We start from the raw sequence: 14,554 nt of genomic DNA on the forward strand, positions 1-14,554 counted from the left end.
TGCACGGACGTTGATGTCTTTCTGTCAATGGGGAGCTCGTTCCACCATTGTGGAGCCAGGACAGCAAACAGTCTAGATCAGTGGTGCCCAACTCTGGTCCTCAGGGCCCACCGTCCTGCATGTTTTAGATGTTTCCCTGCTCCAACACACCTGATTCAAATGATCAGCTCATCATCAAGCCTCTGCAGAAGCCTGACAACAACCTGATCATTTGAATCAGGTGTGTTGGAGCAGGGAAACATCTAAAACATGCAGGACAGTGGGCCCTGAGGACCAGAGTTGGGAAACACTGATCTAGATTTTACTGAATAGTGGGTGGCGAGGAGCCAGCTGTTTGGCGGTAGCAGAGTGCAGTGGACAGGCTGGGCGGGTGGATGGGTAAAACTCGTGTTTAAAGCCACCTCAATATTGTCACCCGCCTTGAAAGTCACGTCACCATATCTTTTTAAAGAGGAATTTGAAAACGTAAATGACAGTTTTCAGGGCATAAAACCAATGGTCTGATGATCTTTACAAATCAAGAATCGATAGTCCAACCATTTCATGGTCAAAAGTGCTGAAAAAAAGGTTTAAATTAAAAAAGTGACTCATCACCTTAAAATCAAAAGTCAAATCAAATGGTGGATTTGGAGAATTGTGACACTCCTACTGGACGAACTAGAGTGTGTGTGTATAAAACTAATATTTAAAGCCACTTCATAGCTGCACACATTAGCAACACTGTCATCCACCTGGAAAGTCACATGATTATCAAAGCCAAAGCCATATAGCCAGGATTGATGCTATCAGTTCAGTTTTAAAGTAATCAATACTGTCTGCAATCAAAGAGGTATCAGCGTCTGTTGCTGCAGATAAACAAACAGAGGGAGAACAGACACAAGAAAGGTGGGAGGGAGACGAGGCCAATCAGATGGAGGAGGTGAAAAAAGTGTGTCATTGAGTGGTGTGTGTTTTATGATACAGCGAGGACAAAGGTCTAAGGTTCAATGATCAAAACATTACTCCAGGCCCCAACACACACATACATTCAAGATGAAAAAACATCTTTTTTTACCCCACATTTTTGAGTTTTGAGGACGCTGAAACCTGCAGTGACCCCCCCAGCATTAACTGTATCTCACACATACAGACACAGGCCCGGCCAGGGTGGCTAATCTTCTTAGCAATCACAAGGTTCAACTACTGGAACAGAACAAAGTTCACATCGTCAACAACAACAGAGGTGGTATTTCTAACCAGTTGGGAGAGAGACAGGAAAAAGAAACCCAAAGAGACAGATGAAACAGACAGACGGAGAAAATCACACAACTTCTACCTCCAGACCATCTTTTCTCCCCGTGGAAATATTCTGTGGATTAACACGCTAAGCTCTGCAGTGAAACCTGATGTGACACACCGACACCGACTGAATTTTAAAATCGAACTTTTAAGTCTTTAAATGTGACGAGGCTGCCGTCGCCGAGCCGTCACCTTTGACCTCCGCTCAAATCCCGGCTGCTGAAGACAACTTGACTTCATAAGGATCACTATCAGGACAAGTGTGTGTTAGCTCACTGATCACATTCAGCAGCCATCCGCAAGTCATTTCCACCAGCATCCATTTAAGCCTGAAAACTGTAAGTATACCTTTTGAAATATGCTACAATAACTGTTATGTTTTATTGAATTAAGATTGTGTTTTCTGTGTGTGTATTTAGTTCTTTTGGGATGCTCTGATGCTGCGGCGTGATTCTTTTTGTGTGTACAGGTCAACATGTTTTGCATGTGTATGAACTCACAGACTAGCTGACTACATTTTAATGCATGCTGCCATTCAAACACGACTCATTATGACTTTACAAAACAACAACTACTACTACTACAGTATTGGTATTATCGATAGGTATCGATAACTGAGACTAAACTGATACCGGTTCCTGACTAATCAGTGTTGAAATAAGCCCTAGTGCGGCTTGCAAATGCGCTCCCGTTTAAACCAAAACGTTTAAATTGCTAAATGCACTAACGCAGGAAATTATAATAAATAAAGACAGACAGATATATTGGTCAGCCGATACTGGTCTAACACAGATATACTGGTCTATACTGTATCAGCATATGTGTTGTCAGATATTTCTTCTGCAGAAAATAATGCTGAATTTTTGTTTTGTTTTATAGGTTGCATTTTATTCAAACATGTTAATCAGACTGAACTGCATGCTGATATTAGCTGACTTCAAAACAAAAACCAAGTCAGTCCTTAAAAGTGTAACATGCACCATGTCCTAAAAACAATGTATAGACCCAAAATGTCGGTATTAAATGTCTTGGGAATGAGATTCAACGATAAACTTTTTCTGGTACATTTATGAACAGCTTGGACAAATCCTACTGATCCTGTTTGAAATAATATAGTAATAATATAATGTAATAAAGATGACACCACAATTTTTGCAGACTTGATTGTACAAAACTGTAAAACTACTACAACTACATTACTTGTCTTGTATCACTTGTAATGGGAATCGTAGTTGCTTGGTGGTATTCAAAGTAATAACGGCCATGTGTGCCACCCTCTGACTCTTCTCCTTGTTTAACAATCATTGTTACAAAGCTTCAGTTACTCTGCTCAGTGTATACCACTGCTCACTGACTTTATATGGTTAGTACAGCTTGCCATGCTTCCTTGAAGTTCATTACAAATTGTAAAGCTCTGACTCACCACAGTCAGTTATACTCTCGGGTAGGATGGCCTGCTCTCGACACCCGTAGGCTCTTACATTGGTACATCTTTATATATAAGGCAACGCTTGGTCTGCTCCCACACTACCCATGTATCTTTATCACGTTGAAAAGTGCCGGACAGTGCCGTGTGCCTTCTCAGGACTTCTTTATGCTCTCTGTCTCAAATGCCTTTGAAATGAAACGGAAATTTGAAAAAGACCATTTATTTATTCTGTACCCTCGACATGGAATACAGTGCAGATTAACTTGAAACTCGTGAAATTCTTTGCAAACCAAAAGAAAAACTTAGAGGCAATCTCATTTGAATGGCGATGTTTAATTTACCTGGTGATGCAAGTGCCTCCTAGAAGTTTCTATTTTTCAAATGTGATTTCTCCATGCTTTAGGGTTGCAACTAAGTATTATTTTCATTATAGATTAATGCTCATCACAATTTACCACTGCACAAAGTGACTAAATGCTTCTTTTGTCCATCCAACAGTCCAAAAAACAAAGATTCTTCATTCATTGTCATAAATGACCGAGAAAAACAGCAAATCCTTACATTTAAGAAGCTGGAACCAGCAAATGTTTGACATTTTTGTTTGAAAATGACAGAAATGATTATCAAAACAACTTATCTGTCTTTTAAACTTTAAATCACTAAATAAATACTTCCTGAAGAGTTATTTGATCATCCTCAGGTATCGTATTATCACATGAATCCTGATTTCCTCTCTTCTCCTTTTGCTTCCTCCCATGTAGAAGCAGTATGGAGGTGCTGGGTGGCCCCTGGGCAGATCTGGCCCTGCTCCTTCGGCAGACATTCACACAGATGGACAGAGAGACAGACAGCTTTCTTCCTCTCTTGTTGTTTGGTGTGCTGCTCTTCCTGTCTGTCTGTGTGCTGCTGCTGCAGCTGATTATCTACCTCAGCTGGAAGCTCAGACAGGGTAGGCATGTGATTAACTTTTCATGTCTAGTTCATGTCCAGACCTCGTGCTATGTTACATTTACTGTGGTGCTGTGTGGCTAAATGGATCCTGTAGGAAGACTTCTGTCTCCAGGGCCACATGTACTATAAATACATACAGTACACTCATCACCACACACTCTAACTATTTCTGCATATGTACGCCACAGGGGAGATTTTACTGCATGTCACCACAGATAGGCTGCCACAACTCTCTTAGAAACTCTTAGAAAGGGTTACAAAAGGGTTCTTCCTCTTGGGCTAACGTTCTACCCAGAACTACTTGTTTCTGAAAAAAACCTTTTTTGAAGAAAGGGTCAGTCAAGGTTTCTTTATGAGACCAAGAGTTCCATTAAGAACCCTTTTCATCCAAGCCCCCATCCTCCCTGTTGTAAGAAAGAGTTCTTCAAGGATTGTTGAAACTTCTTTACCAAGAGTTCTTTGTATTTGCTAAAACCCATGAAATATAAAACTTTTCTTGGTAGAACCTCCTGAGTGTGTTCTACATAAAACCCTTGGAATATAAACAGGTTCTCAGGAGAACCCTCTAGGTGGGTTCTTGTTTGCACCTTATAAGGTGGAGAAGTTTCTGGATCAAGAGAGAGGGTTCTGGGGTGGAACGCTTCATAGATGATTCTAGGTATAACCCTTTATGTTGGGTTCTAGGTAAAACTCCCTGAAAGGATTCAAAACAAAAAATAGTTCTGCAATAGGGAAAAGCTGTAAAAACCCTTTATGGTTGTAGTGAGCATCTTTATTTCCAAGAGTGTACAAACCTTTTAACCAATACAAAGAAAATATTCTCGTTTCATACAAACTTCCACAGCCAAATAAAACATGAAGTGCACCGTTTTATCTGCAAACATGCACATAAAAATCAGTGTCATGTAGAAGTCTCATTCATTCTTTATTGGCTTTTGAAAAATACCTGACAGCTCATGCTGCTCCAAGGTAAAAAAAAAAAATGTCTAGGAGCCCTGGAGCTAAGCTCCACTCTAAATAATGAAAAACATCTCAAATAGGCTGCAAGGGGGAAAAAAAACACTTTGCAAAGTGACGTTTTTAGGTTGAAAGAAAATTTGACTGTGGAGATACTGATCACTCAGATGATAAGTTATACTGGCCAGGTTTGTATGTGAGTGCATGAGGGATGAGGAGTGTGTTAGAGAGGGTAACTGCATGTATTAATGTCCTCAAAGCATGTAAACCTTGGAAACATTGATTTTCTTTCGTGTGTGCGTGTGCACTCTGGTAACAAATGTTTTGTTAGGTGACCTTGACCCTTTTGTGCTTTGCTCTGACAATGAACACAGACACACACACTGTCATACACACATTCTGCAAATATCAAAGTTTAAAAATGACCACTTTCATCATATGCTCCCACTCCTTGTGGATATATGAAAGTGAAGAATTAGTCTTATAAGTTTCAGTTTATTGGCCCGATGACTGTTGTGTCAATCCCTTATCAGTGGTGGAAAGTAAGAAAGTATGCTCACTCGGGTACAGTACTTAGATACAATTTTGGGGTATTTGTACTTTACTTGAGAATATTTTAGAGTATTTAATACTTCTAGTAGTTACTTTTCAGATTAATGTTTTACTTACAAAAGATATACACGTCTTGGACCAGTTAATAAAAATATGATACATTAGTACAGATTAAACTACCCAACATGAGGCAGTTAAAAATCGCTCAAAATACAAAAATTCTAATTCAATATACATCATTAATCATGATCCAAAAATATAATACTAACGGCAGCTCTTTCTTTTGATATTTTAAACACTCTTTGTTGCTAAAACTTCAATACTTTTGTTTAAGTAATAATCTGAATGCAGGATGTTTACTTGTAATAGAGTATTTCATAGTGTGGAAATACTTCTCCCACCACTGCCCATCATAGAAAAAATTAAACAATTATTTTGCAACCTGTTGTTAAAGATTTATTTGTTCTGTAGGAATGAATGGGCTAGAATCAGTGAACAGGTACTGAAAACACAGAAAGTGTGTGTGCATCACCTGCTGTTTATTCTGAGGCCAATTATAATCAATTATGGCTAATCTCACACCTGCAGTTTAGTGTTTGTCAATAGTACTCAAATTAGAGAAAACTACTTTTTATTTCCCAATTCAGTGTTTTACCGACTTGGTGAGAAATATTACTTGCTTTCTGAATATAGATCCTCCAGCGATTAAACCAGAAGCAGACAGATGCTCAGGTTGCATTTTAAGTGATTAACAGACTTTTTTCCGTGGCAGCCATATTGACATGAAGTTGCAGGATAAACACCAGACCTTAATTAACATCACTGGAAACACCAGTGTGTACCCTGTTATTTCAAATGAATATGGCTACTGTGAAAAAGGTCTATTAGTGTGTTCACTGCCACAGTATTGCACTTTTTACCCCAGAGGAAAAAAAAACCCTCACTCAGTCATGTGGTTGTCCTCCTTGCTGCTTTTTGCCAGCTGATTTTTGCAAGAAGACATCCAGACTTCACCGAACCACAGGGGCAACTCCAGGCTTGCAAAATATTAAAAGCCCTTCTGTCAAGTTTCTAATACAACACGCCTTTTCAGACAACAGTGAACGGCATCATATTAGTGAGTTGTGCAAAGTTTAACACAAAGGGCTACAAACTAACAGTTAATTATCGTATTCAATCATGTTTAGAGTAGTTACACTTAATGAGCTAGCTTAGTGTTAAGCTAATTAAATGTTAGCATAATGTAAGTGAATGTCTATCAATGCTCTACATATCCAGTAAAAAGGCTCGCAAAACTATTGAATTTAATTCACCTGACACTACATTTTTTAAGAAAGCGACAATATAATTATTTCATTACTTACTGACTTGTGGCTGGAAACTTTCGCGAGATTTGTACGCGTTGTTTCCACATTGTGCACGTTGTACACACTGATTAAGTATCATAGTGTGACAAAACTGAGATTAAAGTCCGCTTTGGTTTAGGGACAAAAAACACTTGATTAGGTTTAGTGCATAGACGTTTTTCTATGGTTAATTAAGGTCCTGGGTTGGGTTAAAATAATCACTCTATCACACATCTAAACACGACCCGTTTTAGGCAATAGACCTCTTTCACAGCAGCCATTTGACATGAAATAGCATAAATACAGCTGTTACCAATTATATTAATTAGGGTTCAGTTCCATTCAGGTCAAACAGAGTCAGGGTGCTGCTATTGTGCATGTTGGCTCATTCGAAAGGCTCTGTCACACTAAATGGAACGGAAATTAGTTATTAATTAGCATTATTGACAAATGTGTTCACCCTACTCTTCTATAACAACATGGCTTGCGTGAAAAGGTCTATTAAAACCAGGCTTTGCAGACATAAGAGTTGATTTCTTTTTTACTATGAAGATAAACAAATAAATCACTCTTGATTAGCAATTTTAAGTTTAAACTAATTGGTTATAAGGGCAACAAAAAGACCCTTTGCAGCAAGTGTGATGTTTAGACTATTATCCATGTAGTTTGCATTCTGTGGTCCATTTCATCTTGACTTTCAATCATTGCCCAGTTTTTTTTCTTCTTTTATCCTCAGTTGAGGCTGACCTGTCAGGCTTTCAACAAGACAGAAGCGCCATCTACAGGCACATACGCAGAGGTACACACCTGAGGAGAAGGAGTGTTGGGTAGCAGCGCCCACACACACCTGAGAGGGCACATAGAGGACAGACACTTCAGACCTGCTGAGATGAAGTCCTGTCAACACCAGCAAGGACCTGGGACAGGAATGTCTCAGGGAAATGACTGTGCCTTAAAATGAAACAGCATAGACACCAACTGTCCAAGAAGATCTGTGAAAATTACTTGTCTATCATAAACTTTTAAAACGCTCAGGGAAATCTGAAAGTTACCACTTTCTTGGAAGAGACTGATATCATTGTGAAGCTAGTGGCATCTTTTAGACCTGTATTTATGTTTTAGTCTCTTGTTTAAGCTTGTCACCCTGAAATTGCTATTAATTTCAGCTGTAATTGTACACATACGTTTAATTTTTAGACTATCTGATCATAGAGAATGTATACATTAACATACAAGACTTAATTGACAAAAGAGCCAGTGCTTGAATGAAGAAATGATACTGACCAACAGATTTCAGAGTATAACAATCCTTTATTTAAACAGTGTTACACAGGGGAGGAGTGGCTGTGTGTGGGGAGACATAAGACAGTTAAGCTGCTAGATAGAAAAATCCTACCGGTGATCATTGGTTGGCTAATGGGGAACAATGAGGCAGCTGTGGTTTGGTTTTCACAAAATGTGTTTTCCTTACAAAGTTTTTGACTTGCAAGTAAGTTTTAAGTTGTTAAAATACAAAATTGTGCTGGTATTAATTCCAAATATGTCCACACTGTAGTACAAAGCCTGAGATAGAACTGTAAAGAACATAGTCCAATTGTCATTTGTCTTTTATCAAAGAGAAATGTAACAGTATGAATTAGATTTAATGTAATCTAAAGGCAGTATATTGTCGCATTTTCTATGTTACGTTGTCCTCCATGATGTTACCGTGTTGAGATCCCTGACAGTTTTAAAATCAGCTGGCATTGAATCATCATCAGTTGCTTGGAGTGACATTATGGAGTTGCCATGGTAACCACAGAAAACGTTCAACAGCATAAGTTGGAGGATCAAGTTTCTTTTAAAAAAAAGTTACTGATGGCAAGACATTCATTTGTGAATTTCTGAATAAACTGCAGTGTGAATGGTGTGAAAGCTGACACTAAACTGCACCGCTGGCTTGAAAAGTTGAATGATACTCCAAATGTATGAATGATGTAGAACAATTTAAAGTTTGTTGAAAAGCTGATGCTTAAATTACTCGCCTCCTTTATTTGTATGGAGATGCATTTGATGGAATATGAACAGTGAATGTGGTAAAGGGTCTAATTTGTATGAATAGGACTTAAAAGTTGAATAACACCCTTTACATATGATAAATGTGAAACATTTTGGAAAACCAGCCCCTGCAGCCCCAAAAGCTCCTGTGACTGGTTAAAACAGAGCCCAGAACCCACGGGGAAAGAGGTTATCAAACCTGGGGCTAAAAGTACAAAAAAGGAAATGGTGGCAGAAAATTTGATTTGTAGTGGTGTTCTTTCAATGTCAAAAAACACTGCGACAATATTACAAACATCCAAGAGGGTGCACAATAAATCCCACCTTTCAACAACTAGATCACAGAGAAAAGACGACAAATGATGAGAAAATCTACAAATATAGCTGTTGAGATATAACCGATGCTTTTTTTAAAAGATTTTGGAACAGCAAAAGCTTCCACAGCTGCCTAGTGTTGCATGGTTTGTTTGTTTTAAATGCTCTTCTGCTTCATCTCTTTGTAAGAGGGTTAGAGGTTAAAGCTTCCCCCTCATCTGGAATGTCATTTAAATGCATAGTAGAGGTCTGACCAGTGGTTCCCAATAGAAAGCCCAGACTGTCGTTACCACCTCAGTCCAGAAATAAAGTCTTTAACTGGGGTTAAATTGTGCAGAATGTGTCAATGTTTCTGCAATAAAAAAAACAGAAATCATTCTGCGGCTTCAGACAAATCTAGACAGGTACAGGTGGAATGTTTCTCATAGTGATCTGTGGCACTTTGCTTACAATCAGTTACATTTCCTGGAAAAAAATGTTTCTGTGCCACCTAAACGCATTAAATCAGGCACCTTGTTCTACCCTATTTAATGCCACCAATATTTATACAAAGTCACATTTCTGTGGAATTCCACTGAACATTTTGGGTAAAAGGACAGAAAATGAATCAAACATAAATCATGCCATTTATGGGTTTCAAGAGCACTTCAAACCCTCGGATACACTTCCCTTTAAGCCGCATTTCGCTATTATGTTGTAACTGTCGCCATGTCTGTTTGTAGTGTACTGTCAGATTCAGAGTGTTTTTTTTGTGTTGGAATAAAACATACAAATTCACTTTAATGTTGAAGAATATTTGGTCACAGTGGTGAAACAGTTACAACACAGCCAGCGTCGGATCTTATCTAGACATACGGTATGAGCCAAGATTATCTGTTATCTACACACTCTCAAACCAATCAACACAGTAGCCTTCTATCTAGACTCGCTCAAGATACTCTTCCAAGATAAAAATGTGTGAAGACATGCTGAATTTAATCCCAGATCTCTTTATAGCTAGGCAAGTTTTGTCGGTATGGTCTAGTCTGGTAATGAAAAAGAAGCTGGGAGTGAAAGTAAGTGCTGAACTATGACGAACGACAAACAGGCTCTGATGCAGAGTTAGCAAACTGGTAGAAACGTCATTATTCTGAATTCTGGTTTCAAGTTGTCCTCATTTTGGTACCTGCGCTGAACACTTTTATTGAATAGCATTGTCCAAACAATATAAAAACAGCTTTAACTCGCTGCAGGGTGAAACTTGCCCTTTGCAGTAGAGTAAGGCCACCATGCATCAATGTTCAAATTCTCGCTCATTCCCAAGTTGACTGTCTCCCAATTATCCTTCAGTTTACTGGTCCCCTCTCCCAATCAGAAGTCTGCTCCCTTGCTTTCCCTGCGGCCCAACAGGAATGGCTAGTGTCGTACGGTAGGCGGGCCCAGGGAGAGCGTTTAGCTACTGAAAAGCTGCTCCCATCTAATAACCTTCATTTTGAACTGTACAGAAAGTCGCATACGCCAGCTTTAAAGTCAGTTCATTTTCAGCTCAACCCCAATCAGTAAAGAGTCGAAAATGCAGTAAAACTTACAAATATATCACAAAGAATTAATTCCACCTGCATCATTTGGCTTCTCGAGCTCAAATAAATGTCACTGACCCAATTAAGATTCTTTCATCCTCATCTGGAGTAAATAATAGAATGTATTCTCTCCTTAGAGCAAAACAGTGACTTGAACTGAACATGAACTCACTCAGCCGCTAGTCAAACACACAAGGAATGTGGATGAATATTAACTATACTTACAGAGAAAAAAAGACAGAATCATAAAAATTCATCATAAACCTGGTTGATTTGTTTTTGTTTTTTTTACTGCAATATTTTAAGTTACAGCTCCGTTTTCTGTGATCATTAGTAATAAAAACGTGATAATGTGGTGCTACCATTCATTTGTGAATGTGTTTTAATGATTTTGTTACACTTCGAAACAAAAAGACAAAGTTGTGTCTCCGTTTCCTGCAGTGCTACGTGTTACTGTAAAAAATTACTGTTATATCATGTTACTCTCCATTTACATCATAATGAAGTGAAGGAGGGAGCTGTAATTTAACAAATTACTTTTTTTTTTTTTTTAGGAATGCACCAATACCACTTTTCACTGCTGATAGAGAGTCCACGTACAAAACTTCAGTGTCAAATTTATCACTTTTTTCTGGAAAACGATTAAGATAAAAGGCGTACTCTAGTTGAGATCTTCTTATTTATGAAAAAAAAGTAAAATTTGTTTTGACTATTGAGTGTTATTGAAGGTCACTGGTTTCATTTTTAGCCTTTTACCTCATAAGGATTGGCTATCAGTGCATCCCTACAGCTTTTATTTTCGCAATACATGACAGACACGCTATCTTCTTTCTTTGTAAAACAAAACAGTTAAAGAAAAAAAGCACTATTAAAAAATAAAAACACGCTACAAATGTTAAGCTAACAAAGTGGTTCTTTTTTGTTTCCTCAGAACGAGGAGGATATTATTTTTCTTTTTCTTGGTTTTTGGAGTGAGGGGGGGTTTTCAGATGCACCACGGACATGTAAGAGAGACCGACTGGGAAGAGATTGGCAACTTCTCTCCAAATGTCTACCACTTCTCTCCCTCCTTTTCCAGCTCTTCTTCCTCTTCTCCTCCTTTCAGTCAGTCAGGGTTGGTTGTCGTAGGGGGTGGTGGAGGTCGTTCAACAGAGAAAACAGTCACGATGGGCCCTTCAGCTCTGAGGAAACAGAGGTGAAGGCAATCAGCCTGGGTGCTGTGATGATTGGCACTCGACAGTAGTTTCCTACTCAAAATATTTCCTTTCTGCTCCACACACACACACACACACAAACACACACAGACACGCACACGCGCGCACAGACCTCCATCAGTCACTGCCTACCTTCCCAAATTTAATATTCCTTTCTCTTCCTCTTTGCATGTGTGATGAAGGCTGATGGTTTTAACAGCTTCACAGTGGGAGTTTTTATTTCATCCTTCATTTCTCTCTTCAGTAAATAAACCACTCTACGCACCCCCGCTGATAATAAGGTACTTTCACCATGAATAATAATAATAATAAAGCCTTACTATTATTATTATTACCTGAGTTCAGTCATTCCTCCTCCTCCTCAGCCAGTTCAGTTTCTTTATGAACCACCACTCTGGTAACAGACATGTCAGGATGTTGCTCTTTGGCCTCCTTAATGGCCTGGGCCAGTGCCTGCAGTACAGAGGGGCAACCACACAGTGGCAGCACCGAGCACAGCAGGCAGTGGGGGGACGTGGAGGAAGGAGAGGAAGGAGGGGGGGGAAACGGTGGAGTTAAATGAAAAATTAAATAAGAAGCATAAAGAAAAAGACAATAATGCTGGATTTACAATGCTATTTTACTTCTTTGGGTTAATTAACTGGGGGGGACAACGGGGTGAAGTAAAATGGCTTCAGATGGAGCAGACACATCAAGTGGGAAAAAATTCCAACTCAGTGTGACACAAATATGTTGCTCTTGTGTAAATCCAGCAAATCAAACATGACAGGCAACATAAACAAACCAGTGGACGGGAGATCGTTTGCAAATATCCAGACCTGAGAAAAATAGATTCTTTTTTTTTGTCAAATCTTTGAGATATTTTGAGGCTGCTATACGCACTTAAATTCTTTCCTTGTAGAGTTTGTGGCATACGTTTATTAGACATAATCAGCAGAGAGAGCCCCATTTCAGTAATAAACGTGCATACTCCATTATTTTCAAATATCCGAAATGTCTTTAAGTTTGTTTCATCAGGTCCTCAAACCAACTTGGAATAATGAGGAATTTGTATTTATATGGACATTTGACATTTGAGAGTGTTTGCATGACTATTGGGTTAAAAGGTAACTTCTCTTTTTTTCAGCCTGGACCCTATTTTCCCATGTTTTGGTTTCCAGGTGAGTTTTGCTTCGTTTCTCTCAAGTTTGAATGAAGATGACAATGACAAAGTTAAAATGACAGTTTTGTAAAGGCAGTCTGGTTAGTTTGGTGAGAGCAATAAAACAGCTCTTTCTGGTTAAACAAAACTTACCTTCCTCTTAAAAAAAAGGTCTCTCACTGTATTGATCCTTTCCATAATGTTGTCAGACACTTGAATAACAATCTGAGCCTGTCAGTTGTGAAAACAACCTGCAGTGTGTAGTTGCCCGGAGGAATTATGTTGTACCTTAGTTTCACTTCTGCCATCTGCAGCATTCTCCCTCAATACTAGACGAATTTAAAAAACTGTTGTCATTAGTCATTAAGATACAAAACGTGGGAAAATCTGTTTCAGGTTGAAACATACTGAAGTGGCACTTTAACTCAATATTGATGCAAACATTCTAAAATGTCAAATGTCCAGATACACACAGACTGAGATGTGATCTCCTCCTCCTAGCTTTAGTACGTTCTATTCATCACACCAGGGGCAACAAAAAAGTATAAATTTGATTTTCTGTGTAAACCTGACAACCAAAGACAAAGACAGAAAATTAAACTAACCAAGACAAGCAACACAATCAGACACAGTGTGGCAGAAACAAAAAAGGTTAAGATGCCGTTTTCTACACGAATGGACGAGTAAGTGATGAGACGGATGTAGCAGATCAGAGTGAGAGGATTCTGCTGGCATGTGGACATCTCTAAAAAGTGATTAATAAATCAAATTGTGCATTCAGACTACGAGCAACATGATAGACATGTCACCAGATGTCTATTTGTTCCTTGAATTCTAAGCACCCAGAAAACTGAAGCACACTGGAGCTGAAGATTTTGCTGTCGCCCGTCATCAGCAGCCAGCTCCTTTAGTTTCATAACAGTGTCTCTCAGTTTGAAAAAGAAAATGTAAAAGGTGGAAAATATTGATTGAATTTGTGCACCTGGGTTACAAATCAGCAGAATAATACTTGAAGAGCCTTTCACAACACCTTGAAGAAAATGACTCATCGACCAAGCTACTGAGATGCACAATAAGGCAAATGGAGAACGTGTGGTAAACTGACCTCGTCATGGTCGATGTCACAGTCGCCAGTAATGACGATACGTTTCTCAATCCTTGTCTCTGATAGGCCGCCCTTTAACGTCTGTAACAAAATGTACAACAACGCCAGTTGTAATGGGTTCATTATGAATGATCAAGGTCCAGCTGGCTATTGGTACAAATGCTGTAGTAGGGAACAATGATATTGGATGCACAGTTGTCATGGCAACCTAACCTAACCTAATATAAACCATGCTATCATGTACAATACTGATACAAATGTAATTTCAAAGAGACCAAATTCGTTTTTATCTGATTGCACAGATTTTATACATCAACATGTATAGTAGCCATATAATGTGAAAATGGTAGGAGTGATGTCATAATGCATTAAGGAAAGGATGTGTTTGTTTAGTTTACCTTGGTAATGTGTGTGGTTGTGGTAGTACACAGAGATTCAGAGGTGATTGTCTGAGCAGTCATCAACACTCCGGGCTCGCCGTCACCATTACCATCCAACTGATAGCAGAAGAGACAGAAAAAAAAAAAACACCATTAGCTGTGCATCACAATGAGAATATCCCCACTGGATGTTTGATGTTCTAATAAACTCTTCTGTCACCAACTTAGTTCTTCTAAAAACATGACTTCCCTCAGGGAGAAGGAATGAATGGTGGCGGCATGCATTCTTG

General features: G+C 38.8%; 1 protein-coding gene and 1 long non-coding RNA gene across 12 annotated transcripts in view; one reads left to right on the top strand and one right to left on the bottom strand.

The window, feature by feature from the left end:
* The first annotated feature begins 1,116 nt into the window (after nt 1-1,116).
* On the top strand, nt 1,117-7,804 carry LOC146314211 (uncharacterized). The gene is made up of 3 exons (XR_014771931.1): nt 1,117-1,616; nt 3,469-3,656; nt 7,250-7,804. It is a non-coding gene; the product is annotated as an uncharacterized LOC146314211 (long non-coding RNA).
* A 3,411-nt stretch (nt 7,805-11,215) lies between these two features.
* epb41l2 (erythrocyte membrane protein band 4.1-like 2) overlaps nt 11,216-14,554 on the bottom strand; it is a 60,593-nt gene continuing 57,254 nt past the window's right edge. For 10 of the 11 annotated variants that reach the window (XM_084737683.1, XM_084737682.1, XM_084737691.1 and 7 more), the window contains 4 exons: nt 14,283-14,381; nt 13,885-13,965; nt 11,974-12,091; nt 11,216-11,605 (listed from right to left, as the gene is read on the bottom strand). In XM_084737683.1, coding sequence (XP_084593809.1) covers nt 11,984-12,091; nt 13,885-13,965; nt 14,283-14,381 — 288 coding nt within the window. In that variant the 3' untranslated portion in view covers nt 11,216-11,605; nt 11,974-11,983. The remainder of the gene's footprint in view (nt 11,606-11,973; nt 12,092-13,884; nt 13,966-14,282; nt 14,382-14,554) is intronic. The other variant, XM_084737684.1, reaches the window with a different exon arrangement.

This window comes from Lutjanus erythropterus, chromosome 15 (assembly GCF_056507025.1).
Source record: "Lutjanus erythropterus isolate fLutEry1 chromosome 15, fLutEry1.hap2, whole genome shotgun sequence".
Lineage (NCBI taxonomy): Eukaryota > Metazoa > Chordata > Actinopteri > Lutjaniformes > Lutjanidae > Lutjanus > Lutjanus erythropterus.